The sequence below is a fragment of the Chamaea fasciata genome, unplaced genomic scaffold (genome assembly GCF_029207755.1).
Source record: "Chamaea fasciata isolate MVZ Bird 193981 ecotype frontalis unplaced genomic scaffold, bChaFas1.0.hap1 SCAF_19, whole genome shotgun sequence".
Classification (NCBI taxonomy): Eukaryota; Metazoa; Chordata; class Aves; order Passeriformes; family Sylviidae; genus Chamaea; species Chamaea fasciata.
In genome coordinates, this window is record NW_027094104.1 from 7,335,879 (window position 1) to 7,362,369 (window position 26,491).

A 26,491-nucleotide genomic window follows, 5' to 3' on the forward strand; every position below is an offset into this window, starting at 1 on the left:
TCTAGTTTTTTCTAACCATGGGCACTTAATAGTTGATTCACAGCCTAAATCTAAAGGACCTAAGCCAGGATAGACAAGACAAGAAGAAACGGAATGTAATGTTTTCCTTCCTCTCCCTTTCCCCTGCCTGCCTGGACACCTTTCCTCTCCCAGGGGCTGTGACAAGAAGACTCGAGGGTGGTCTATCTCCATGTTCACTGGCAACACATGGCAGGACCTGCTGGGCTGTGACTTTGTGCTGGACCTCATTGGAGAGATGGAGGACACCAGCAACTTCAGCAGCTCCTCCCAGGCCCCCACTGAGTATCCCATCACTCCAGAAAGGGACAGGAGCATCCTCCAGTCCTCTGACCTGGACACGTGAGCCACCTATTCCTCCTGCCCCACCACTTGTGGCCCTGTCACCCATCTCTCAGCACTCTGGTCCTCATCTCATTTTCCTCTTCAACAGGATCCCTCCTGCTCCACGTATCCAGGCCCCTGCCTACCCCCCACCCAACCTGCCTCCAGAATTTATTGGTCTCCATCCAGGTGAGCTTTAGCCCAGGACTGTGGCTGACACTGGGAAGGGCCTGATGGGCCCCAGCCAGGGCATCAGGGCAGAGGGGGAGTCAGGTGATTCTTGCTGTAGAGCTCCACTCTGAAACATGACTAATAGGGACTGGAGGCAGGGGAATGCTTCTTGCCTGCCTTGTCACCAGACCTTCTCTCTGCTCCCAGATCCAAGCTTTAGAGATGACCTGAGGACCCCTGTAGGCTTGGACCACTATGTGGATGATCTCTTCAGCCCTGTGCTGCATCAGGGCTCCAGAGTATCTGTAAGTCCCCCGATGGTCCCTCCTGCCTTCCCTCTGCAGCTCTTCTGTCCCTGTGAGTCCTTCAAGCCTTTTCCTGCCTACTCACTGCCCCTGCTCAGCTCCGACAAGCCTTTGAATGTCTTTCCCTCTGCGAAGTCTGTCCCTCTGAGCTCAGATAACTGTTTTGGGTTGATTTTGATGCAGGATATGGAGAACAGGGAGATTCTCACCAGACGCATGAAAGGAGGTGGGAAGATTGGACCCACACAGAGAGGAATCCTTCCTTCTACAGGTCTGTGAGGGCATGGGGACAGCTGGGAACACCTGGGACCACATGACCTTCAGTGAGCACAAGTCAGGGAGCCCCTGCAATGCTAATTATTGCATGTTCAGCTGGTTCACGCAGAGCACTGGGCTTTAGCACAGGCTGCACTCCTCACCCCCAGGTGAGACAGATGCTTTGGGGAAGGTGTTAGTTAAGGGAATGACTTTGTTGTGCTTTGAATTTCTCTTTTGAGCTGGTCTTGGGGCCAAGGCAGCAGGTAGCTTGTTTCTGACCCAGGCTACCTCTTCCCTAGACAAATACTTCTAAGTCATGTATTCACCTTCTATTCACCCATGCTTTCACAGAGCAGTTGGTGCCTTTATGGGGGAGTGGTTTTAATCTTTTTTTATTACTTCCTTACAGAACTTCCCATCATCTATAGCTATTCCTTGGGTTAGTAAGTCTGAACCCTGAAGAGGTTCTCATTTGTGTGTTTGGTTTCTTTACTTTTCCACATTTCTGTGGAGCTAAGACTCTGGCATTTGCAGCAGGGTGGAGTCAAACACCAACGTATTAATGGCACTGACAAATCTGCATGGGTAGGAACACACCCAGCAGTCTCAGAAAGGTGGGGAATGTCCAGATCAGTCATTCCTGAGATGGAGACTACTTCTGGTTATTGGAGAGGCTTCGAGACATGACAAGCCCCATGACAGATCACTGGCCTGAGGCCAGTCTGTCACTTAGGTGGCTTCTTAGATGAGTGAGGTATATGATGATCTCCCCATGGCCTCCCAGGGTCATTCTCACTGGTGAGGACATAATGATTCAGTAGACTTGTGCTGTGTGCTGACTCCTCCCAGCTGAGTCTGACCCCCACACGCCTTGCTCTGCTGGCTTTGCACTCTGTGGGGTTTGTTTGTGACCCCATATGGGACTTGACTGCTGAGAGCAGAGGAATTTCTTTCTCCCACAGCTCCTCCCCACGACACACAATGCCATCCAGGCCAGGGCTCATTGTTCATCCAGCCTTGCCACCCACTGCAGAGAGATTGATGTGGATGTGACAGTCCCAGCCCCAGAGATCTTTGCCCAGCCCTCAAGAGAAACCCTCTGTGATTGTTCACAGGCAGGAATTATTTATAAGCTTAATCATGAAGAATGGTGGCGTCCTAAGCTAGGCAGCAGAAACAGAATCTGGATATTGCTATTTAAAATCTGGCAGGCCACACATTTTTCTTAGGTTTCCTTCTCCCACCTGAGTTTTGCTGTGTCCTGCTGTGGTTGGTGCATGTGGAGAGCACCAGAAGTGCTCTCTGGGGTTGCTCAGGATATTTTCAGTCGGGATTCTCCAAAGCACAGTGGACTTGGTCTTTTGCCTCTAGGCTTCTCTGGAATGACTCAAACACCAGTTTACCAGCCCATGCCCTCCCTGGTGGGGATGCCAGCAGCCATGCCCATGATGCCAGGGGCTGGTGGGATTGCACCTGTGCCAGGTAATAGCAGTGTTTCTGTAACTGCAGAGGGGAGGGGATGGAAGGGGGTTGTCAGTGGAGCCTGTGCATTTCAGTGTCAGGTGAGGGGCTCAGTGGACACTCCAGGCTGATGCTCAGGCTCTGTGGGGAATGTTCACCTGTAGGGTTTCGAGGTGTGTCTGTTGTCTTCCACAGCCATGGTGATGCCCCAGCCCGTGGTTCCAGCTGTAGATCCCAGCCAGTTGGCAGCACAGCAGCAAGCCTTCATCAACCAGCAAGCCATGCTCATGGTGAGTGGAAGGGCCTCAGGAACTGGGGAAGAGCCACACATTGGTGTTTGTGCCTTGGAGGGGGAGCCCGGCTCTTCTCTTTGGGCCTGCTCTGTCACTCTGTGCTCACGGGCTGGGGTGAACTCCATAAAGTGGGGATTATTTAAGACTGCAAAACTGGGAACCCTCTTTTTGCCCCACTGTGTCCATGGGGACACTGAAGCACCATCAGTGAGTGAGAAGCAGGGACAGGAGCAGGCCCTGAGAATATTCAGCTGTAATTCCCATGGGGTTTTAAGCTGGGATTTGCTACAGATGCAGGTCTGCAGTGTTCTGCTTTCTGTGCAAAGCCCTGTGAGTGCACGGCAGTCCCAGGCTGGTAGCTGAGCCTTTGGGGGTGCTAGGAACTCTGCATGCTTGGCCAGGTGGGAGAAGACTCCCTGGGCATGCTGTGTCCACACTCTGGGAAACTTGCCATGCATTATGTGGATGTTTTGGGGTTGGTTAACAGTGAAAAAACAGGACAGCCTGTGACTGATGGCTGGGTTTGTGTAGCCTAGAGCTCATGGACATTGCAATTCCTTCCCCAGGCCCAGCAGATGACCCTTCAAGCCATGAGCATTTCCCAGCAGCAGCAGCAGCAACAGCAGCAGCAGGAGCTGCAGAAGTGGAAAAAGTCTCTTGAGAACTCAAGGCCAAGAGTCTCCAGCCCAGCACAAGCCTCAGCCCCAGCCACTCTCCCAAAACCCAAGAAGCCTTCCAGCAGCCAGGCTGCTGCAGCACCATCAAAGTCTCCAGAGCCACCAGCTAAGGCAAAAGAGCCGGTATGAGCAACAAACAGGCATGGTGGATTTGGTTTGAATTTCGTGCTTGGTGTTTGCTCTGCGTCCATCCGTGTGTGGCCATGGTGTGACAGAGAGGAGAGCAGAGATTTGTGCCTACTGATGATACTGAGACCTCTCAAACTCTGCTTGCTGAGTCTTGAAGGATCAAACCTTAGTGGCTTTTGCTCTGTGGAGGTTTGGCTGCAGGGTTGGCCTATTCATTTCCAGTTAAGCTGAATTTTTCCACAGGAGAATTAATTACTCTGAGTTCTTTATCTTCCAGCAAGCTGTGTTGGGCCTCTGACATAATCCCCCTTTTCTGTGCTTGGTGGAGGGTTTCTTGTGTTAGAAACTGGCCTGTTGGGACACTCCTGGATGTGGAGATGTAATAGATCAGAACTTTTTGAGACAAAATCACCCCTGAGCCGAAGGGCACCTCAGAGGTACTGCTGGCTGGTGCCAACTAAACAAGTTGTGCACTGTCTGCAGGATTATAACTACACAGAAGAGGAGTTCTCCAGCAGTGAGGATGATGACTATCCTCGGGAAACCTTCCAGCAGAAGAGAGAGTACTTCCAGAAGATGGGTGAGCATCTGCCACTTTGTGAATTTCACTCATCACAACACCTTGCTCTGCAGCTTTCCTGGCATGCCCAGCTGTTCTTGTCTCCCTGTCTGGAATCCAGCTAACCCCTGCAGGAACTACTGGTGATGTGTGTACAGGAGTTTGGGGTTCTTGTTCAGCTAGCTACAATTCAGATTGTGAGCTGTTGTGGGGCCAGTTTTCTAGAAATCTCTTGGCTTGTGACTTCCACATTCTCCCTCACTCTAGAAAAGAGGTTTTTGCTGACTGAGACAAGAGTGGGAACTATGCCACCAGTGCCAGGTTTTTGGTGTGGGTTTGACTAGCTCAAGTCCCCTTCTCTATGCAGGAGAGCAGCACATCCGAGTAAAGAAAGTCAGACCTAGCAAAACTTGGACTCCTCCAGCAAAACCCCAGCCAAAGGAGGAGGAGGAGGAGAAAAGAGAGGAGCTGGAGAAGAGGAAAGAAGTGAAGCATGTCCCTAAACCAGAGTCAGGTAAGATGTGCAGTGGAGACCCAAGCAGGATGACAAGGAAGAACTTTCCAGGAACATCAGGCCAGGATTTAGGCCAAGGAGGAAAGGATCTGCCTTTTCTGGGAACCTGCATCTTGACAGGAGAGGAAAGAGGAATGTCAGGCCATTGCCAGTCAGCATCAGAGGGAAAGAAAGGGAAGATCAAATGACATAAAGGGATTTCTCTTGTGTCCTTGCTGGTCTGTTGAGTAAATCTGTCACCCCAATAGCTCCTGCTTCCCCTCTGCCACCTCCTGAGCCAAAGCCAAAAATGGAGACACCAAAACCAAAGAAGCAGCAACCTTCAGTGAAGCCTTCAGGCCCTGAGTCACGTCCTGAACCCAGCCGTGAGATCAGGAACATCATCAAAATGTACCAGAGCAGACCGGCCCCTGAGCCCCAGCCCATCGAGCCCAGCAGGTGAGAGTGTGGGATCCCCCCTGTGGGCAGGAGGGACATGGGGGTTCTCTATCTCAGCTCTGCCACATGGCTCCATTGTGCCCAAACCCCATAATGCTGTTCCCTGTTCCCTTGCAGGAGAGTAGCCAAACCATTTGTAAAGAAGAATGACCCCAAAAATGAGGCTCTGGCCAAGCTGGGAATGATGAACCACTCACCTCTGCCATCCGTGAGTCCTTTGCTCTCTGCTTACTTCAGGAGCTCAGCAGAGAGAGCCTGTCCCTCCCATTTCCAGCAGGCTGGGATCTCCCTGGTGCTGCAGTAGTAGCCAGGTGATTTCTGCTTGGGTTGTGAGACAGCTGAGAGCTCACACCATGGTGCTGCCTACCCTAGACTGGGTTCCAGTCTGTAAAGTCATCTGACATCCTCAAGCAAAGGCTCTGGAGCAGCAAGTCCTATTGTGAGATGCTTAAGGCTGATCTGGAAGCAAGCAACTCATGTTCTCCATGATTGACACCAAGGCTTTGGCTTGTTAACATCCTTTTTTTCCTTTCCAACTGGAGGCTTTGATCTCAAATACTTGATAGTCTGGGTTTGGTTGATCATCTCTTTGTAGATTTTGTGTTGATCTAAACTCAGCGGTGGGCTGTTCACACAGATCTTGCTCCAGGGGTGGGATGCTGCCCTAGGATGATTTAGAGCAGCAGTGTCAGGACAGAGCCCAGGAATGCAGGGAAAGACTGGCTCAAATGGTTTTGCTGTCTTGCAGCCATCTCCTGTGCCACAGGAGAAGGAAACACCTCCACCTGTCAAGCCCAAGCCAGGCCCAGCTTCCAGCTCTATCAAGGAAAAGCAGTTGCCTCTCCTGTCCATCTTCAGACCAGAGGGTGCCCCACCAGCTTCCCAGGCCCCTCATGCTCCCTCTCTTCCCCCACCAACACGTGAGGACCAAGGCAGGCAGGAATCCAAAGGGAAGGGTGAGTATTGATTTCCCCCATGTGGGATTTGGTAGCAGGGAGGGGATGGGGCTGGAATCAGCCCAGGAGAGTCATGGCATGATCCTGGGTCCTGGCATCAGCCAGTGGGCCAGGGACTGAGTGAGCTGTGTGAGACCAGGGAGATGGTGCAATCTGATCCGTCAGCAATCAGAGATGTCACAATTCCAGCCTGGCCCAGCCACCAGCCTGGCACTTCCCAGCACTTAACTCTTCCCTTCTGAAAAAATGAGGCTAAAAATAGAAAGGTCCTTTGGGCTACAGCTTTATCAAGGCCCAGCCCCCAATACTTTTATTGTCTACCTGCACCATAATTATCAAAGTGGCAATTAGTGGGTGGACTTTAGACCAGGGAGGAATGGGACTCCAGGGCTTTCACCTTACAAACCTCTGGAGGGATCTTAGAGACAGGCTGAGGAATGAGGGAATGTTTCTCAGAGGGGGGCTGACCCTGGGAGACCCTGGACACAGAAACAGTGTTTGGACGCTGCCCACTTTAAAAAAGTAGAGCTAATGCTTATCAGCAGTAGTTTAGAAGTGTTATTCAGTCTTAGTTTTGCCTCTGAATTTCAGTGTGAGCCTGCATTAATTTTATACACTGGATACCTGTACCAATGTATTTCAAGCTGTTTAAAATTCTCATCAGCATCACATTGCACAACCTGCAAGGAACAGTCAATCAAGCACATTACTGAGGGACTCCATCCCGCAGCAACTTCCCTGGTATAAAAGAATTTCCCTGTTAGCTCCTCCTCTCTTAAAAATTATTCTTTAGGAAGTCCTGTAAAAGTAAATCAAAATAACTGGAATAGCCTGAAAAATTCCTTCATGCTTTGGAATGGGGATATAGAAACAGCTGAAGTATGGGAATTACTACATAATTTGTCTATGAACGCTGAAGTTTTGAAAGTTTGAAGTGCTTAAATGAAGATATTCCTACCTCATAAAATAACAACTTTGAACAGTTGCCTTCAGCCTGAGCCTGTCTTTAACACATCTGCAGAGAGACAATCCAGTGCTAGTTTTGGGTGCCCTGTACCAGAACCTTGCACCCTCCAAGGTCAGGGGAGAACTTCTATGTCCCTTTGAAACCTTTAGCAGCCTTTTTATAATGACACAAAGTGAAGTCTGTGTCTTCAACCTCAAGCACCAAGGGAGTATTTTGCGTGGGAGGCTGAGTGCTCCCTGTGCCTGGAGTGCTTCTGCAGTGAACTTTGTGGCTAATACAGGAAGTGTAAATGCTCTCAGAAATTCTGGAAATGTCGGGTTTGTGCTCACATGAGCTGGTCACTGACTCTCAGGAGATTCCCTGACAGGAATATTCCATCGGGAACCATCCCTTTTCTCCTGGTAGGTCTTTGGTGGGTGGAAAGGACCTTGTAACCTTCACAGCCCATCTTCACTGCTTTTTCTCCCCACACAGAGTCTGCTGTGACAATGGCAGGTGATGATGGGATCAAGACCCAGCTGTACAAGCTCACCACCAGTGTCAGCTTTTCCTACGTCGACCCCACTTGGAAAATTTTTCTGCGCAAAGAGGTTCAGTTCCTTAGCTGAGGAGGATTGGCTGTGGGGGAGTTATCTTTGGTCAAAATGGGTTATTTTGGTCATAGGCACTCAATGTAAAATAAGGGCACAAAGATAATTCTGGGATCACAGACACAGGAGTTGGAGGCAGGGGTCCTGCTCTGCCCTACTGACACTTGTGTCTCAGTTTCTCTGCTCTCCTTTCCTTCCTCTGTAGATCACTGAGAAATATAAAACTGAATTTGTTGTTGCCTGGTGCATTCCTGTTAAAATAGTACAAATGTGTTTAAAATCAAGTATTGGAGAGTGTGCTAAACTCACCAGGATTCATCCCTTGGTCTGATCTCTCAGGTTTTGGTCCTTCACTCCTGGTCCTTTTATTTACATTCACAGTGTCTCCTCCCTGCCTGTCCCTGGAGATGAACTCATTCCTCCCTGGCAGCAGGGCTTATGGATTGCAAAACACCCCTGGGGAGCTGCTTCTGCAATATCTGTAACACCACTATTACCCTCCTCTTGCAGGTGTTTTACCCCAAAGAAAATTTCAGCCACCCTTATTGCCTGAACTTGCTGTGTGAACAGGTAAGCACTGGAGTGTGGCTCAAGGCCAGTTGTCTCTCTGGGGACAAAATATTCCATAATTACATTGCATAAGTTACCTTCACTTCTCCATCCCGAGCAGTGCAAGTCTCTTCTCCAGATCCATCCAGCCCAGTCCCTGTTCACTCCTCTCTGAGACTCGGTTTAACAGCCTCAGATGCTCCAACACAGCCAGGTGTGGCCTTTGCAATGGAAACCTCCCTGTTCCCTCTGCAGATCATCCGTGACACCTTCTCTGAGTCCAGCTTTCGGATCTCCAGGGAGGAGAAGCGCAAGATGAAAGACCTGCTGAGTAATTAACAGCCCCACCACCCCTTCCCCTCTGTGCCCATCCCAGCCTCTGGTCTGAAACGAGAAACTGGCCTCCAAGCCTTTCAGTCAGAACTTAGGGCAGAGCAGAAATGTTTGGCACCGCAGCAGGAAAGCACATTTGTAGAGTGCAGTGTAGGAATGTCTGTTTATTCCAAATGGCCCCGAAATTCCTGTGAGCCAGAAAAACTTTGTTCTGAAATGTTTCTTGTGCGGAGAGGAAACTGAAGCCCAAAGATAGGATTTTGATTTGTTTCAAATTGCAACTGTCATCTCTGACATGATCTTCATGTAGAAAGGGATGGAAGCCAGTAGTAGACTGGTATGTGCAAGTGTCCTTTCCCCTCTGCATGTGGTTTGCTGTGCTGTGAACACAGAGGGCCTGCTGGGAATAAATCCCTGGGAAGAGGGAGACTGGGTCACCTCTGTCTTTCTGGGCAAGTAACTGTTTTGTATCCCTGCTAGCGGAGTTCCGAGTTGGCAACAACGCCCAGTCCATTCGGGAGGATGGGATAAAGAAGAGGATTGTAGTGGCTGCTCGGGACAACTGGGCCAACTATTTCTCTCGCCTTTTCCCAGTTCAAGTGAGTCTTAATTCTCTCACCAGACCCTGGGCTTGCTTTAGCTGTGGCTCCAGTTCACTCTTTGTGTCCCCCTGCCTGCCCACACTGCAGTGATTCTGTACCTTCCACACCTTGCAGGGTTTCACACCTCTTGTGTGGCATCTCCTTTCTCTGGTGCCACCTGTGCTGGTGGGATGGAGCCTTCGATTCCCTGTGCTGCATTTCTCTTACAGGGTGAAAAGGGAAGTGATGTGGAGATCCTGGGTGTTTCTCACCGGGGCATGAGGCTGCTGAAGGTGGAGAAAGCAGCTGGATACCATCCTGAGCACCTCAAGGTCCTACGCAGCTACTGGTGAGCAAAAGGGCCCTGGTTGCTGCAGAGGGACAGTTTGTGTCTGGCAGGGTGTTGGAGGCAGACTGAATGGGGGAGCTGAAAATTCCAAGTTGTGCTGTGCTCTCTAAGATTATCCTAGAGCAGCTGACTCTCCTTTCAATGAGTCTGGCTTCTCCTTTTCCTTCCTACCTTGAGCTTTGCTTACAACAAGTGAGCGCTGAATCAGCTCAGTGTGTGTCATCACAGGGAGCTCCTCTGGGTGAAAGCCATGAGCAGCTGGTGGAAGGCCAACATGGAGAATGCTGAGGCATGTCTCCATTCCCAGTCCTTGGAATGGGCTTCCATCCCCATGTTCTGCATCCCAAGCTCTGGCAGAAGGAGCCTGAGCATGCTGGCTTGTGTTCCAGCTTTGCAGATGTGCTGTCAGTGGAGATGAAAGGCAGCAATTCCCTGGAGTTCTCCCTGAAGACAGAGCAGCTCATCCTGCACTCTCCAAAGGCTCCGTGCATCAAGACCATGGTGGAAGTCTTCATGCAGGAGCTGAGGCAGGTGAGGCAGCAGCTGGAGTGCAGTAGGGAATGAAGGTGGTTTCCCAGATGAACCTGAGAGTGTCCATGGGATGACACGATCTGAGCCCTGGGACAAGATCTGACCTGGCCATGGCCTTTTCCCCAGGACTCCAACTATGTCGTGGCTTTGCGCAGCTACATCGTGGATGACAAGAGCCTGCTCAGCTTCAAGAAAGGAGACATCATCGAGCTGCTGCCCATGCAGGGCGTGGAACCAGGTGAGGAGTGTGTTGGGATTGGCAGGACCAGGACCAAGGGTCTGCTGGATCCATGGTGCCCAGAACCAGAGGAATATAGGGTGGACTGGCATCATCAGCCTCCAGCTCTGCCAGACAAGCCTTGTCCCAGTTGCCTCAGTTATAGGAATATATGTTACATATATCTGCATTTCCTTAGGATGCAGGAAAACCTGGTGAGTCTGATCCTCTCCTTTGCCTCAGTTTGTCCCAGTTGCCTCCTGTCAGCAGAGAGCTTCAGTGCCCGTTTCTCTTGGCAGCTGCCCTGCTTCCTGACTCTTTCTGTGCTGCTTTTCCAGGGTGGCAGTTCGGCTCCACGGGTGGTCGCTGTGGTCTGTTCCCCACCAGCCTGGTGCAGCTGGCTCCTGCCCCCGACTACCTCAGCACCAGCATGGACAGACGGGGAGAGCAGCGGAAGAGCGTGAAAGCTTCCCCGGAGAGCAGGAACACCAGCAGGGAGGTGAGCAATGCTTGGGGAGAAACACCCCCAGGACATGGCTGGGTTCTGTGGGAGCTGCCAGCGTGGGTCCATGGCTCTGGTGGTGTCTGACCCGTGAGGGCAGAGGGAAGATGATGAGTGCTTAGTCTTTGCAGATGGGACACTCAGATCCATCAGTGTTGGAGGGGAGGCACCACACAGAGATGAGGCCTGGCAGCTGAGAATACACACTGCAGTTCCTCAGCTGATGTTTTAGGGCAGGTTTGGTGGTGTTCCCGCAGAGTTCTCTCCTCAGCCTGACACCAGAAGCCACCAGCACCATGTTAGTCCCCACTGGTGACCATTACACCATGACTGACTTCGCCACCACCTACTTCCGAGAGGCTCAGTCCATGTGAGTAGGCTGTGCTCCTTCCCAGACAGGACCTGGGTAGCCTGACCCACACCAGGCCATTTCTGGGGGTATTTCTTGGACTGCATGTTCCCTCTCCTCTGTCTAGGCAGGGCCTGAAGGGGACGCCTGCTGAGAAGAAGAGCGTTGCTGACCTGGTGCGGCACACCAAGGTGAGCCCAGCCTCTCCCCCTGGCCACAGCCAGAACCCCAGCCCCAGCACTGCCTCTGGCTTTGTCCCCAAATGACCAAAGAAAGATCCTTGGCTGCAGTCTCTGGAGAGTGTAGGTGTCCCCTACTCTTTGGTGCTGCCTGTGGGATCCTGGGAGCTCAAGTCTCTGGTGAAGCCTGCAGAGCACAGCTCTGTGTGACCCACAGCAGGGTTTTATCCCTGTCTTCTGGCCCTGTAGGTCCCAATCCAGGCATCTCTGCTCCGGTACTCTGACAGTGAGGTGAACGAGGTGGCTACAAAGAACTTCCAGAGTAAGGACCCCCCTGGGACACAGCAGAGGGGGGGAGTGGGGTGGTCAGGGTGGGTGCACACAGACATTGTGGGGCTCAGCGGGAGTGGAAACTGGGTGAGGAGGGCCCCTTCTAAGGCATCTCTGCAGTTCATAACTCCGTGTGCTTGCTGAAAGCTTCCAGCAAAAGGGACTTTGCCTTGAGTGCAAAGTATCCCAGAGCACTCTGCCTGGGCTTTGGGCTGACTCCACATGCCCAGTGCAAGCCTTGTAACAGCAGAGAAGTTTCCAGGACATTTCCTTGTCCACTGCCAAGCCCATGGCAGAACCACCCCTGCTCAGACTAAAGGTCAGGCTTTGCCTTGCAGCGCTGATGCGGTTCATGGGAGATCAGCCAAAACACAAGCACCAGACTGACATCCAATGCGTCTATGAAATCCTTCAGGTTTGTCATCTCCCACTGGGAAAAGTGCAGAAGCACCAATGGGAATGGAAGGCCAACACCTTTCTGGGAAGGAAAAGAGCAGGGAGAGCCACAATAGCACCTCCTACACGAGGCAGGGAGCTGAAACAGACTGTGGGGAGGGGTTGCATGTAAATGGTTTCCCTGGATATCGCTGTCTGGATGAGAGCATAACCTGCCTCTCCTCTCTCCTTCTTTGAGCCTAAATAGCACTAGAGACCAGAGGCTGCAAAGCCCAAACTTAAAGCCAAACTGGCAGAGCTCTGAAGCTGGGAGAGGAAGGGCACAGAGATGACCTGGGAATGTCTCCAATGCTCTCATCCCCTCTCTGATGCTGTTTTCTCCTCTCTGGCTGCAGCTGTGCAAGGAGAAGGAGAATTTGCACGATGAGATCTACTGCCAGGTCATCAAACAGGTCACCCACAACCCTCAGCAGTGAGTACCAGCACTGCCAGCTCCTGTGTGTGCAGAGCTGGACAGGAACCATCTGCTGCAGGGACACCAGGGCCAGGGGAGAGGGTGTCCCCTCATGATGGGTTGTCCCCAGCTGCTCCAGTGCTGAAGCTCCTGCTGAGCTCTCAGGACATTCTGCCAGTCACTGGGTCTGGCATTTTCACTTTAGTGGATATTTTTCCTTATATTTTTAGCAGCTGGTCTATCTGGGCACCTGTAAACATTTCCAGTGGCTCCTGGTTGTGGTGAAATCAGAGCCCCGATTTCCTCCTCCCAGCCTTGGGGAACTGATAAACACCAGTCAAGGACTGGCTTGGCCCCACACTGCCCTGTGAGGTGGCACCAGTGGCATCAGAGTGGCTTTGATTGTTCCCTGTCTTTGCTTGCTGTTGGAATAACTGAATCTCTTGCTCAGCACACGAAACCTCTGACCAAGGGCCGACACTTCATTTTCTGCCAGCTGCCAGAGGTGTTCAGAGGGGCACAAGCTCACTTTGAGCTGCTCAGAGCAGGAATAGTCATGTCACAAGATGCTCACAGTCCTCTCTGATCCGCAGGGAGAGCGAGCTGCGGGGCTGGTTGCTCCTAAACTTGCTCACTGGGTACTTCCTGCCTTCCAAAATCCTGATGCCCTACGCCACCAAGTTCCTGCAGCTGGCCAGCAGTGATCCATCCAGCACCCACCACGGTAAGACTGTTTGTGTCCTGTAAAGCAAATATTCCAGACCTAATCCCCCCATCCTGTCATTCCTCTGTCCTGGACACTGTCATGGTTTGGATGTGTCCTGGCAGGGTGGGACGTGAGGTCAAGTCTCTTTGCAGTGACCAGGGGTTAAATTCAACCCAGCCCAGGATGACCCACCAACACAGGACGCGATGTTTAGTTCTCTGTTTGGCTCAGCACATGAACCTTTTTCCTTTTCCCGCAGATATAGCCAAGATCTGCCAGAGCAACCTGCGCAAAAACTTCCTGTACGGGGGCCGCCGGCACCTCCCTTTCCCTGTGGAGATGGAGGCACTGCTGGTATGGAGGGGCAGGGAAGGGGGAAGAGCCTTTGCTGGAGGTGCCACGTGCAGTGTGACGGGGCAGCTCAGGAGAGGAAATGGAGCGTGTGGATGGAAGGAGCTTGGGAAGTGCAGTGCCATGGAGCAGGCAGGGACGAGGCGGGTGCTGTGGACAAGCTGTGGAAGGCAGGGATGAGGAAGGAGAGGGAGGAACACGAGTGGGGCTGATGCAACCCTGCATGTCTTGCTGCCTGAACATTCTCCTTTGCAGAAGGGACACGGTGCCCGCAGGCTGGTGGTGCTGATGCCTGGAGGCATAGAGTACCTCACCAGGATCAGGACGTTCACTGTGAGTTTCCAGTTGGGAATTCCTTCATTGGTCTGGACTCTGAGCCACACCAGGGAAACCCCTTATCTGACAAGGAATAATGTGTCTGCTCTTGGGCTTGCCTGGTCATGGTATTCATTTCCTTCTTTCCTTGCTTCAGGTGGCCAAGGAGCTCTTGCAGGAGATCTGTGAGCAGATGGGAGTAGGTGAACAGCAAGAGATACAGGACTTTGTTCTCTTTGCTGTCAGGAGTGACGACAAAAATCTCGGCAAGTAGAGACCACCACGGAACTTCTCTCTTCCTGCACCCTCTGCAACAGGGAGCCTCACAGCTCCTGCTTGGGACAGTTCCTCCACCCTTGCTGGCTCCTGGGAGGGTCCTCTTAAGCAGTTTCCCTCTGTATAAGGGTTAAGGATTGATCCTCCTCAGGGGCTGTGTTGCTTGTTCCTGAAAGAGATGTGTGGCTCCTTGTCCCTTTGGAATGGCTGATGGTTGGAGTCCCAGGGCAGGGTGGAACTGAGGTGTGCAGGAAGGCTCCTGTGCCAGCCTCTCCACCAAGAGGGATGGATGACCCTCTCTCTGTGTCATGTAGGTAAAATGGTGAGGCCGATAAAACTGGAGGAGTATCTCCATGATTACCTGCTGGAGGACAAGCTGGTGACTCTGACCTTACGCAGGCTCATCTGGAGGACACCTCTGCACTTTGACAACCAAATTTACACAGATGTCCATTATGGACAGGTAAGCAAGAGCAAGACCCCCCCTAGCAGGGACAGATGTAGTGTCCTGGCCAACAGGAATGTCCCAAGAGGGTTGAAAAAGCAGGAGGGCTTTGGCTGATAGGCTTTGTGTGCTGTTTCTAAACACTGATGCTGTGGATGCCGGGGAGGCTCTGTGCCTGTGGCCTTAGCCACACATTGTGCAGCTCCCCAGGCTCTTCCTGAGCTCAGAGAGCCTTTGTTTGGCATTATCAGCAAGGCAGGATGTGGGTCTGTGCAGCCTGGCACTGCCCAGACTTGCCTGGACCCTCTGGCAGGTTTAACAAAGGCGTTTTTGCTGTGCTGTCCCTCAGGTGCTGTGGGATTACCTGAATGGGAGGATCCTGCTGAGCCAAAGTAAAGAAATGGAGATGCAGGTGGGCCTTTTGGCAATGCTCCAGCACTGGGCCAAAGTGGAGCGGCAGAACTCTGCTCCTTCCAGGTACGTCTGTGGTAGAAGGGATCTCTCTGTGATGGCCATTAGGCACCACAGGGCTTAGGGGCAGGTACCTCTGAATAATTAAGGGAAGTCCTCTCTGAATAATTAAAAATATCCAGTTCTGGAGAACAGAAAGGGTAATGAGGGTGACATGGTCATTTAATTTGATTGCCATGGATTTGTAACACCAAGAAGGAAGGGCATGAGCTCATGGTTTCAGGGAATCCTCCTTTGTTCTCTCTCACAAGTGTCAGAGGTTTCAAGCCTGGACACCTGAAATCTTTAGCGAGATGCTCAATGAGAACAAAATTGTCCCTGGGTACTGGAAACCTTCAGTCCTGCAGTTCCAGGCTGTACTTTGCCACTCCTTCCTTTCCTTATGCACTTTGAGTTGAGGTAATGCCTTCCTCAGATCCCCTTAAAGCACCAGCAGCAAGAAAATGGCATAACCCTGCTGGTCACTGAGGAGCTCTTGGTGTCTCCAGAAAGGAAGGATTTCTCTCCATGCACTGGTCAGTGGTGGCCAGCTGAATTCTCTGTGGACAAGGGAAGGGTCTCACTGTCTCTGATGGTTCCTTCCACCTTACCCAATGCAGGCATCACCTGTTGTGCTCTTCCTCTTCCCCTTTACCCTTGTTCCCAGATATACAATGGGAAATTGTTGTCCCATCTCCTCCTTCTTCTTAATGGCTGCTGTTTGATTTTAGCTGGGCAGGGGTTGAATTAGAAACTGTTTGTTGGCACAGGGAAGAGCTGAAGGAATACATTCCAAAGACCCTGCAGCCCTCCATCAGCCCCAAGACACTGCAAAACCACGTGGCCGCACTGCTGAGAACAAGGCAGCCCCTCCCGCCACTGGAGGCAAAGATCCAGTTCATAGGTGAGGAGACATCCAGATCTGCTTCCCTTTCTATGCTGTTTCAGTTTCTGGAAGCTGTTCTGATTGCACTTTTGGCACAATTCATGAGGTTGCTGATGATTCTTGGAGCCTGGAATGGGCCATGAGAATGGAATTCCATGACAGCTCCTCACTATTAGATCTTATTCCCAAGCATGGTGATCATAGTAGAAGTTCCATCTGTTATAGGAAGGAGTCTGCAGTGGATTTTCAGGGTTCTGTACAAGCTGTTTTTTAATCGAAATTCTGGCTATATGTCTGTTTTCAGGTCACAAAAGGACAGGACATCCACTCAGGCTGCTGAGAATTGAGTCTTAGAAGCCAGGGGGGGAGGCAAGAATTGTCATTATTACTTTTTAATGTAGAGAATCTTGGGAACACTGGCAGCTTTGACCCCAGGCTGGTGCAGTAAATTGCTGGGTGAAAGCTGCTGCCCTCAGGCCACTTTTTGCTCTCTTCTAGAGCATGTGATGAAATTGCCTTTCTTTGGTTACACCATCTTTGTCGTGGAGAGAATCAGCGATGACGTGGTCCCTGTGCCCTGTTTCTTTGGTGTGAACAAGGAGGAGATCATCGTGGTGGACAGCACCACCCAGGTATGCCAGACAATTCCCCCTGATGTCTGTCAGATCTTTATTGTGACTTTAGAAGGGCTTGTGCAGGAAGAGGCTGGACTCCCCTGCATCACAGCCACTCTGACAACAGCACTGGCCCAAAGCAAGAGTGCAGAACAGGCTTGGGCCATGGGCTCTTTTGTAAGACCAGTGTTCATGCTCCCAAGCACAATCCACAGTAAAACTAAATGTAGAACACATTCCTGTTTGTCCCAGTCCTGTGGGAATCCCAGGGCTGAGCTGGGCAGCCGGAGCCTGCCCTGCATCCTGCACACCCTGTGCCCCAGACCTTCCCTCAGCTTTCAACAGGCTCTTGAGGTGACTTGTGGTGGGAAGCAGATGGTTTCACTTGGAGGGACTGTTCCCGAGAGTGGCTGGTGGCTTTTCCCTTTGGCAGGTGGTGTCCCGGGTCATTCCCCTGAAGGAGCTGCAGAAGATGCGCACCCTGAGGCCCCTCTCCGACGGCGGCCTTCCTGGCCTGGAGCTCAACTACGGCTCCCCTGCCAACCCCAAGGCCATGTGGGTGGAACTGTCACAGGTGAGGTCGGCCTGGGCCTGCAGCTTCCTCCTGGCACCTCCCAAATTGCCCTCCCCTGCCCAGCTGAGCCTCTGCTAAGGGACAGTGCTGCTGCTCCTCTCTCCTGGGCCAAAGGAGAAGGAGGACACTGCAGTTCCAGGCTCCAAAGTGCAGCTTGGTCCCAGCACATGGCTGATATTTAATTATGGGAAGTGATTTATGGGGATATTTAAGTAGGGGAAGCAGCTCTTTCAGGGGCAAAGAGTGATTGATGCTGGTTTGTTTTGACAGGCCAAAGAACTGTACCACACGATTGTTGTCATCCTGGATAAAACAGAGCTGCACTCCTAAAGCCTCAAAGGAGGAGAATGGCCAAGGAAAACAGCACTATTTCCCTTTCTCTGAACTTGATCAGTGCTCCCTGACCTGTCATGGGGAGAGAACTCTTCCAGAACACACCCATGGCCTCAGCCAGCTGCTTTCTAAGAATGCCACCACAGTGTTTGTTGATGGAGTGACCATAACCCTGGTCATGACCTGCCATTCAGTCCCCAGGCACTTCCTTGCAACAATCCATGCTGTGGCTAAACAAACCCCAAGGGCCTCTCCACACCACAGCCCGTTCCAACAAAGAGCAGCTGACCCAAAGCAAGCACTTGCCTTCAAGCTTTGCACTGTGCAACTCCTCCTTTCTGTTTTGAGTGAATTATCATGAGCAAAGCCTGGTGCTTGCTAGAGATTTGGGCATCCCACTGCCCAGCTGAGGCAGTGCAATGCCTGCATGGGCTTCTGGTGTTTTCCAGGAGCCAGATTTGTCTCTGAATTGATATGCAGAGGTCCTCCAGCAGGATTTGTGAAGCAGGAGTTTGTAGAAAGCATCCTAATTGAAAAGCAGATCAGTGTTAATCATACAATTAACACATATGCTGGGGTACAGATTGAGCTGCAACGGTAAGGAAGTTTATTGTTAATTAATTTCTCACTGACATAATTATATGCATATGCTTCCCTCTACTATAAAGAAGTCAGTCATGGCCATGCAGCTGTCAGACTTCAATGATGGCTCCATGCCCATGGAGGAAGCATCTTCAAACAGAACTTGTATTATACTGAAGTGGTTTGGGTTGTACAAAAATATTTATTTTTATTGCCACAGCTGTCCTAATAGCCTGAGGAATAACTGCCCTTTAGGAAATTCCAATAAAATAAGCACGGAGATGTTTTGAAGGTACGATATGATAGATCTTCTATAGAACCTGGGAAAACTTAACTGCATATAAGGGGCAAAGCTTGAGGAAAATGTTGTCACTGTTGGCAGTGAAGAGGGATACATCTGAGGGTGCCCTGATGCACAGTTAGACTTTTGCTGGTGAGCTGATGCCAGTGGGAACTACAGCATCTTCCCTGGCAGGTGCTTCCCCTTAATGTACCTCTGCTCAGTCTGCATGACTGAGTGGTAAGAAAAAGCTTCCAGGAACAATCCACAGCAGTTGTAACATTGCTTTATTGTCAGTTCCGCATATACTCTTCAGAACATCTAAAAAAATACATCTGTGGAATATAGTGATCCACCCCCCTGGGCAGCCTCTGAGGCTGCACGTTCCTCTGGCAGCACTAGAGCCTGAGGCCACCAGCCCCTGCAGGTATGGAATAGAGGCAGAACCCAATAAAAATCCAACAGGAAGAACTGGTGCCAGGGAATCAGGTCCAGGTTCCATATAAACGTAGCAGCAGAGGTACCACAGTGTCAATTTGAGGGTCACAGCAGAACCGTACCCAGCTATAACAGCAGCACTGCCCCCTGTACCGCAGACTTGTGGTGAGGCACAGGGAGCAAATATGGCTTTAGGGAATTACAAGCAAAGGCTGGAAGTGTTGCAGAGGTTAATACTGAAAGAGTATCACCACTTAAATTAAAGGGCAGACAGAACTGGACAAGGTTAAATAAGTTTGCATTTAAAGAAAAAGAATCCGAGTTTCTCCTCTTTTAGGAAGCAAGCACTGCCTCCACGGTAATTACAAAATGCTCTTCCCCTGCCCTTCAAAAGAAAATATTCCACCCAGGAACTCATTGAGTTTGTCACCGGCAGCCCTGAGCAAAGCATGAGAACTTGTAGCATAAGGCTTCTATTTGTGACACTGAAATAAGAGAAGGGGAGCAAGGGCAGGAGCCATTTAGAAAGCAAGGTGCCATCCCAAAGCAGAGTTCCAGCTGGAAAGTCTGGGTCCTGCCCAGAGTGCTGCAGGTAGTAGAGATTGAAGACAGTGCAGAACATCCAAGGCAGCAGCCCCTAACAAACACAGCAGGTACAACTTCACACCTCTTGGTCCTTTCAGCACCCCACTTACTGGGGAAATTCACCATGAGTTAACAAAAACTGGTTCCCTGGGAATCTGTCACTAAGGACAGAAATGAGCAAAAATGCAGTGGGGAAAAGAAAAATAAATCTAATTTCTCCAGTCTCATAAACCCTCCATGGCTGAGTTCTTCCACAACCCCTGGTGGTGCTGCTGCAGGAAGAAAGAGCCAAAAAGCAGCAGGCATCAGCTCTCTGAGCTCTGCAGCTGCTCCCAGTCCATCTCACTCTCACACCTGAGCCTTGTTTTAAAAAACTCCTTGATGAGTCTCTGTGCTTCCTCCTTCACTGCAAGAGAAGAAACACCATCTTTTGAGTTGATACTTAAGACACCTGCCCCCTCTAAAGCCATGAACCCATCTGGCATTGAAATAACCCCAGACACACCTGTCTTGCGGGCAGGGCTCTGCTCCTGGGTCAGTAAGTGAGAGAGGTGCCTGGCAAAGCCCTTGAAGAGATCCTGCAGCATTGGGGAAGACAAAGAGCAGAAAGCAGACACCAGTTACCTCACCAGTCTGTTTCCATGTTTGTCCTGCCCTTAGCACAGACTGGCTGTAGCACAAACCACTCCTACACTGAACACACACAGTGCTGGAGAAGCCCAGGTACACACATCCTGCCTTGCAGAGCACAGCAAGGAAACTACACCAGCACTGAACCTGAGATGGTGCTACTCCACAGGTGGGATTTATGAACATGCCTGGGTTTAATGTGAAAATATGAACAATCACAGGGAAGTGTGGAACCAACACACACCAACCCTTTTGTGGGAGAGGGGAGTTGCTGCACCTGGAGTCACTAAAACAGCACATACCAAGACATAACTTGGAAATAAAAGACAGGATCCAGATCATCTCCCCCTTCTCAGAGCCCAAGATCCCTAGAGAGATGAATTTTCCTTCTGCTAAAGAGGGCCTGGAGCTATACGCTACCTTGGAAGCAAATTTTCCTCCCTTGTAGAACGGGGTCAAATACTTGACAACGATGTCTGCAGTCTCTTTGAGGGACACGCCTTTGGTCACTGGCTGGATGGTCTTGCTGCTTCCTTCTTTATCACACTGTGCTAAATTTGAGTCAAAAGTCACCTTCTTCTTTGTTGGACCAACACTTTTTCCCTCTGGCTGGGTCAGAATTGAAGGTTTTGCTGCTGTCCGGAGCCGCTTTTTTGCAGGACTTTCCATATCCTAGAGAAGGGACAGAAGAAAATCAAACCTACCAATTCCTGTGGCAGCACTGCCCTTCCAAGCAGCTACCACCTTCCAAGAACATGACTCTTTGCAGCATCCTGCAGCCTCTGCCTCCAGTGAATACCAAGTAGGAATCTCTGCAACTCCTTATAACCTGCTGTGCAGACACTATTCCCCACACAAAGGGATTTTGAAAAAAAAACAAAGAAATAACCCCTTTAAAGAATACCACATTTAGAACTACCCTGTTCTCTTGGGGCAGCTAATTGCTGGACCCTGTCCTACAGAGGAAAACTGACTGGAAGAGATTTCTCAGGATGTCTGCTGAGAATACACCCCTCAGGAAGAATCAGCTGCATCAGGAAAGCCACACTCCTGCTCAGTTTGAAAGAGAAAGGAGACTGCAGCGTTGCAGAGACAGCTGCCAGGTAGCCTCAGCTGCCAAATGCAGAAGCAGAGACTGAATGGCAAGGCAGGCTGTGAGCAGGAATCACTTCCCAGTGGTCCCACGTGTCCCGGGCCTGCGGTTCTGCCCTCGCCTTGAGAAAGCAGCTCCCTAATTATAGCTAGTGACACATCTCAGGGGGTGGGGAGACACTCATTCCAGGCAAGTCACCGCCAAGGGCACAGTCACGTGAGTTGCACGGAGGAGGGAACAAAGCAGTGGAGGGGGAGCTCTCCACTGCAGCCCAAGGAGCTGGCACAGCCCAGAGGGCAGCAGGGAAACACCAGGAAAGCAACACGCTGGGGTTCTCCTTTCTGCTGCAACTGCAGATGGGCCCCCCCCAGCTCTTATATATAAATAAATTACACTTTTAGAGCAGGAGTGTCACTCTCAGAGAGAAATCTGGCACAAGATGAGTAGAAGAAACAGAGGAAATCAGCACTCATTGAAGTCTTACCTCATCTGATCCTGGCCGCTTCCCACTGTCACCTTCCCCAACAACGGGGAGGTCAGTTTCTGCAACGTTTTCAGCAACACTAGTGGGAAAAGTGGAGAGAAGGCCACTTGTAATCATTCCACAGTGAAAATATTTCTGCATTCACCTGTCAGTGGCCATGAGACTGCATGGTAAAGCAAGAGTCTCCCTCACTCACCCAGAGATCTCATACAGGTTTCCAGGACAAGGCTGGTGGGGCTATGGACAACATAGGGAGCAGAGAAGTAGAGATTTTACCTGTACTTCACATCCATTTCTTCCTCAAGGAATTCAGATTCAGCAGCCTGCTGGGTCTTAGAATTCTCCCCTCTCTCAGTCAGTGTTACTTCTGTTTCTCCCAGTTCTTTATTCTCTGCCTGGAACTGCCCAGTCAGATCTCCAGAGCCATCTTTGTTTTCCTGAGGTGTTGGTTTCTCTTGACACACGCTTTGAGAAGAAACCTGAGGTAGTGTGCCTGCAGAACAGCCATGTCCCTTTGCTACGCTGCAGCTTTGGGCTTTAGGGCCACCTTTGGGGAGGGAGAAGAATTTGGAAATATCCTGTGATTCCTTTTTAGCCGCTTCTGCGAGCATTTGCTGCTTCTTGCTACGTTTGGACTTCTTAGCAGGGCTCTCCCCAAGGGCAGTTTTTGTGTGTGGACTGGGTTGCTGCCCCTTCTTTTCTGGGTGTAGTTCTACTCCTGCACTCTCATCCACTGCTTTGGTTGCAGCTTCTTCCCCCTGGAGAGCAGGGTTTCTGGTGTCCAGGTCCAGACTGTAGCAGCTGTTCTCTTGCCCACTTGGACAGTCTTTTTTGACAGGCTTTGCATCACTCTCCTCCTGGATCTTCAGCACTTCTGAAGCTGTCTGGAACAAGCTGGATTTCTTTGGAAATCCTGCTCCCACACGCTTCGGTTTGAACTGGGGAGACAGGAAGAAGAAGAAATTTTGGATGTGAGATCCCTGTGTGCAGCACAGTGAAAGCAGTTAAGTTTCTGCATACAGTACAGCAGTCTGGGCAGCTGTAAGCAGAGGGAGCCTCTAAATCTGACTGATCATCACACCCATCAACAGAGACATGAGGGAAATGGATTAGGTGGAAGTCCCAGGCCAGCAATAAGAAAACAAGGCAACATCCTTGGATAGAGCAAGATGAGAAAGAACTTACTGAAGCTGTGGCCTGCCCACACATTATATTCACCAATAATGTGACAGACAGGAAAAAGCAATTACAACAGAAATGCAGTTGTGCCCACAGGAAGGACACAAAATAAATTTATAAAAAGGCAGACAGACAAAACACACCATTCCCTCCTGTCTATCCCACCAGTACTCACCGAGGGAACCTGGCATGCAGGGACAAAGTCCTCTTCTGCTAGAGACACAGATTTTGTTTCCAAACTGCTGTTACCACCCGTTCCAGACCCGAAGACTGAGAACAATTCCCCTTGTTTGGAGGCTTTATTGATTTCTGCCACCTGAAAAGAGAACAGAAATATTCTCTAATGGACAGAAATCTTTATGTATTCTGCCTTTGTACATACTAAAAGCCGTAGTGACAAAACAAATATCTGCCCTGGAGAGGCAGCTGCCTCAAGAAAAGAAACACCTTCAGAGAGAATGACGGCAAGCAGATAACCTAAACCAAGGCTTCTCTAGTGTCAGCAGCAGCCTGAGGAATTCCCAAATCCCTGTATTGCTAGAACATATCTGGATAAGCTTGCACTGCTATGTAGGTTTTCAGAGCCTGTAAAGCCAACAAAGATGTGAACCTGAGGTGATTCTGGGCCTTCCTGGAAACAAAATCAAGAAGAAAGAATCAAGGCAAAACAGAGCTTGTCCTTCCACCTTTCTCCCACAAACTCTGCCCAATTTTTCCTGCAGCTCCCACGTGCCAGGGAGCAGCAGATGTAGATGTTTGTCCCTACCTTCTTTAGCACAGCTGCCTTGTAGGAATTTGCCATTTTGCTGGTCCGGAAAGCTTCATATTCCATTTCCACTGCACAGGCACCAGGGTCTGACCTGAAACACAGCCTGGGGTGATTCCTGGCAAAGACACAATTCTGCATCTGCAAAGGGAACACTAATGCTTGAGTATCTCCCAGAAAGTATAAAATCCACTCCCTGAGGTGCAGGAATAAGTGATAACTTCCAGTTAAGTGCTAAGGGATGCAGTGGTGAGTTGACTGTATTGGTGAGAATGGAAAAGGTGATGAAAACGGTTTTAAATCAAGATTTTTGCCCACTGCTAATTTCAGAAGTACACTATCCCCATCTTGTGGGACAGGGAAGAACTGCCACTCCTGGGATCAATCTGATAACAGCAATCAGCCACAGGAATCCTCAGGTCTGATCTTCAACATCACTGCCAGAAAGATGCTGTTAAGTGAAACTACATCCTTGGACAAAATAACTTAAAAAATCATTCCCTGAGAATGGTAACTGTGCTCAGGGAATAGCAGGCCTTGTGCTAAGGGTCTCACTATGCACTTCTTTTTCCTCATACCATTTTCCTTCTGCTGCTGGAGTCTTTTGGTTGTTGCTCAAAGCTTCTTCCAGCATCTTCAAGCAGTGTTCCCGGCCCTAGGAAACATGGAAACTCAGACATGCTCCACAGAAGTCTCAGTGCCTCTTGGACTTCCACCCCTGAAGGAGTAAAGGACAGGCCAGGCAGAAGCCTTGTTGTTCTTTGCAACATCACTTACCTTCACAGTGAGCTTGGAGATCCTCCTGCTGGCAGCATCCTTCAGGGGACAGTCTGCACCTGCCACAGGAGAGGAGTTTGGGAAAGGAGCCATGGCAGGGCTAAGCTGATGGAGAACATTTCAGCTTTCATGGGGAGGTGCAGGCCCAGGACTGCCTGGCTTTCTCCTCCCTGCATTGTCACCCCAAGGAACACTGTGGTCACCCTTTCCATCTGGAGAAGCTACACACTCCAAAAGAGTAGGCAGAAACCAAAGTGAGAATGTTTTCTCTGACTGAGAACATCTACTTTGGAGTTTAGGACTAACAGCTTTCCAAAATCTTCCCACCTCAGAAAACCTTTCTTTAAGGCTCTTAGGAAACTCAAATCTTTTCTGCTCCCCACAACATCAACCAAAAAATCAGGCTGGACAGAGTAAACTGACCTATCAAGTGTTCTTTTGCAACAGTGCCAGACAGGCCCCCAAGCAGCACAAACAGCAAAGGTTTTCAGCAGTTTCCTATTATTATTATTATTATTATTATTATTATTATTATTATTATTATTATTATTACTGCTGCTGCATAACCACTGCAGCAATAGCCAACACTACAAAGTCAGGTTAGACAGAGTTTTCCCTCTCTCTTGCTTATTTGGAAATGTTGTTCAGAAAGATGCATTCCATATCTTCACCCCAACCAAAGCTAAACTGTGCTCCATCTCCTCCAGCCAAGTTTTCACAGCCAAAAGCTTGACCTGTGTGCCTGGAGACTGATACCTCCAGTGGTGATGCTGTACAAATTGCATGCAGCTGCAAAATATAAGACTTTCCTCTCCCAAAGAAAACCCATTATAAATCAAAGAAGATATTTACTTGGAGGAACAAAATCTTCCTTTTCTGGTTCTTTGCCCTGGAAGAAAACAAAGATCAGTCAAACATTTCCATTCCTACTACACACATGGAGATCTAGAAGCACAAAAGACATGTTTTATATCCCTGCTCCAGGGAAAATGAAAGCTGAAGTTATAAAGGCATTGAATAAGTGTCAAAACAGGGCCAAGAAAACAAAGAATGAGAATCAAAGCCAAAAGTTCACCTCTGCTATAGGAATATTTAAGAGAAGCTGAATGGTAAAATGTGTTTTTACTACTACCATGGGCATTAAAACCAACAGGCTCCTCTTGCTTAGCACTGCAGAGAAACCAGCACATGAATAAACTGCATTTCTTCCTGTTATGGGACTAGCCCAGAATATGGAGAACACAGCAAAAGCAGAGGTACAAGAAGTGAAAGACAAGAAGCAACACCAAGATGAAATAATTTAGTGTCATCAGTGCCAGGAAGCCTTTATGGCTGTCAGACAAGCTCACAGCAAACCCTCTGTGCATCCCTTAAAAACTGACCCCAACTCACTTTGCGCAGACTCATCTGCTTCTTGTAGAAATTGTCCCACTCCCGTTTCCGACGCTCCTCGTTTTCTTCATCCCAATTCCCACTGCCCTCTTCATCATACCTGGATAAGGCAGGAAAGCGAGAGGAACAAACATTTCTGCAGCTGCAGCATTAACTGGGGGATGAGTTTGGGAAGCCACCTCAGTGATGCATCCCACATCCTTTCTGAACATGTCTTTACTTTGAGTTTCTCCACCATTCCCCAACCAGGACAGCAGTGAGCATCCTCCAAAAATTCATAGCACTTGTTAATCCTATAAACCAGTAGGCAGTGGCATGAACTAAGAGCATGTACTTGGTGCCCTGAGAATGGAGGGCTCCATTTCAAAAGCTCTGCCAGATCCTCCCAGGTGGTTCAGGAGTCATTGCCTCATGTCATGTACCCCATCTGTCAGTCCCTCCTACCCTAGGAGCAGAGATGGCAGAGAGGGCACAACATCCATTCCTCAGCCTCACTTGTTCACAGGCTGCTGCAATAAATGAAATCCCCATCTCTGACATACTGAAATGCAGCAGCTGATCCTCACCAGATGTAGCCCAGGAGTTCACTGCCTCCCACAGCTGCCAAATATACAGGTACCACAAATCTGAGCTTTAGAGCTGCTGACTATTACAACTTCCAAGGCAAAATTACAATCAGATTATGGAAAGGTTCAATAAATCAAGTGGAAAACACTGTTCTGTAAAACAGCATTGGCTGTGGCTTCTCAGGTCCTGAGACCAAACACAGGCTTAGATCACAAGTCCTGGTTTCCTCTTACTCAGCTGGACTTGGCCAAAGAACAAAGGTTCCAATCTCGAGCTTTTTAAGGTAAAGCAGAGGGCCTGGCCAGCCTACAGCACTGCGTATCCTGGCACAGCTTCAT

At 50.0% G+C, this 26,491-nt stretch overlaps 2 protein-coding genes across 4 annotated transcripts in view; one reads left to right on the forward strand and one right to left on the reverse strand.

Annotated features, from left to right (window-relative positions):
- Window positions 1–18,519, forward strand: part of MYO15B (myosin XVB) — a 30,438-nt gene extending 11,919 nt beyond the window's left edge. Inside the window, exons 16-50 of the mRNA XM_066200761.1 lie at window positions 154–360; window positions 452–531; window positions 721–818; window positions 1,002–1,089; window positions 2,448–2,558; window positions 2,733–2,827; window positions 3,397–3,630; window positions 4,120–4,216; window positions 4,563–4,709; window positions 4,958–5,147; window positions 5,265–5,355; window positions 5,896–6,103; window positions 7,545–7,660; window positions 8,171–8,230; window positions 8,465–8,540; window positions 9,023–9,141; window positions 9,354–9,472; window positions 9,862–10,003; window positions 10,130–10,241; window positions 10,559–10,719; window positions 10,980–11,092; window positions 11,199–11,262; window positions 11,500–11,572; window positions 11,919–11,995; window positions 12,372–12,448; window positions 13,024–13,154; window positions 13,396–13,490; window positions 13,743–13,820; window positions 13,960–14,068; window positions 14,393–14,541; window positions 14,873–15,000; window positions 15,744–15,877; window positions 16,358–16,491; window positions 16,907–17,047; window positions 17,318–18,519. Coding sequence (XP_066056858.1) covers window positions 154–360; window positions 452–531; window positions 721–818; window positions 1,002–1,089; window positions 2,448–2,558; window positions 2,733–2,827; window positions 3,397–3,630; window positions 4,120–4,216; window positions 4,563–4,709; window positions 4,958–5,147; window positions 5,265–5,355; window positions 5,896–6,103; window positions 7,545–7,660; window positions 8,171–8,230; window positions 8,465–8,540; window positions 9,023–9,141; window positions 9,354–9,472; window positions 9,862–10,003; window positions 10,130–10,241; window positions 10,559–10,719; window positions 10,980–11,092; window positions 11,199–11,262; window positions 11,500–11,572; window positions 11,919–11,995; window positions 12,372–12,448; window positions 13,024–13,154; window positions 13,396–13,490; window positions 13,743–13,820; window positions 13,960–14,068; window positions 14,393–14,541; window positions 14,873–15,000; window positions 15,744–15,877; window positions 16,358–16,491; window positions 16,907–17,047; window positions 17,318–17,377 — 4,114 coding nt within the window. The 3' untranslated portion in view covers window positions 17,378–18,519. The remainder of the gene's footprint in view (window positions 1–153; window positions 361–451; window positions 532–720; window positions 819–1,001; window positions 1,090–2,447; window positions 2,559–2,732; window positions 2,828–3,396; window positions 3,631–4,119; window positions 4,217–4,562; window positions 4,710–4,957; window positions 5,148–5,264; window positions 5,356–5,895; window positions 6,104–7,544; window positions 7,661–8,170; window positions 8,231–8,464; window positions 8,541–9,022; window positions 9,142–9,353; window positions 9,473–9,861; window positions 10,004–10,129; window positions 10,242–10,558; window positions 10,720–10,979; window positions 11,093–11,198; window positions 11,263–11,499; window positions 11,573–11,918; window positions 11,996–12,371; window positions 12,449–13,023; window positions 13,155–13,395; window positions 13,491–13,742; window positions 13,821–13,959; window positions 14,069–14,392; window positions 14,542–14,872; window positions 15,001–15,743; window positions 15,878–16,357; window positions 16,492–16,906; window positions 17,048–17,317) is intronic.
- The window catches only part of RECQL5 (RecQ like helicase 5), a 37,949-nt gene continuing 29,969 nt past the window's right edge, over window positions 18,512–26,491 (reverse strand). The window contains exons 10-20 of one of the 3 annotated variants that reach the window (XM_066200762.1): window positions 25,587–25,686; window positions 25,047–25,083; window positions 24,195–24,253; window positions 23,996–24,072; window positions 23,418–23,511; window positions 22,827–22,967; window positions 21,749–22,410; window positions 21,473–21,551; window positions 20,316–20,567; window positions 19,771–19,843; window positions 18,512–19,692 (exon numbers count right to left, since the gene is read on the reverse strand). In XM_066200762.1, the coding sequence (XP_066056859.1) occupies window positions 19,571–19,692; window positions 19,771–19,843; window positions 20,316–20,567; window positions 21,473–21,551; window positions 21,749–22,410; window positions 22,827–22,967; window positions 23,418–23,511; window positions 23,996–24,072; window positions 24,195–24,253; window positions 25,047–25,083; window positions 25,587–25,686 (1,696 nt within the window). In that variant the 3' untranslated portion in view covers window positions 18,512–19,570. Of the gene's footprint in view, window positions 19,693–19,770; window positions 19,844–20,315; window positions 20,568–21,472; window positions 21,552–21,748; window positions 22,411–22,826; window positions 22,968–23,417; window positions 23,512–23,995; window positions 24,073–24,194; window positions 24,254–24,279; window positions 24,423–25,046; window positions 25,084–25,586; window positions 25,687–26,491 lie in introns of those variants that run through there. The other 2 variants (XM_066200763.1, XM_066200764.1) reach the window with 2 other exon arrangements.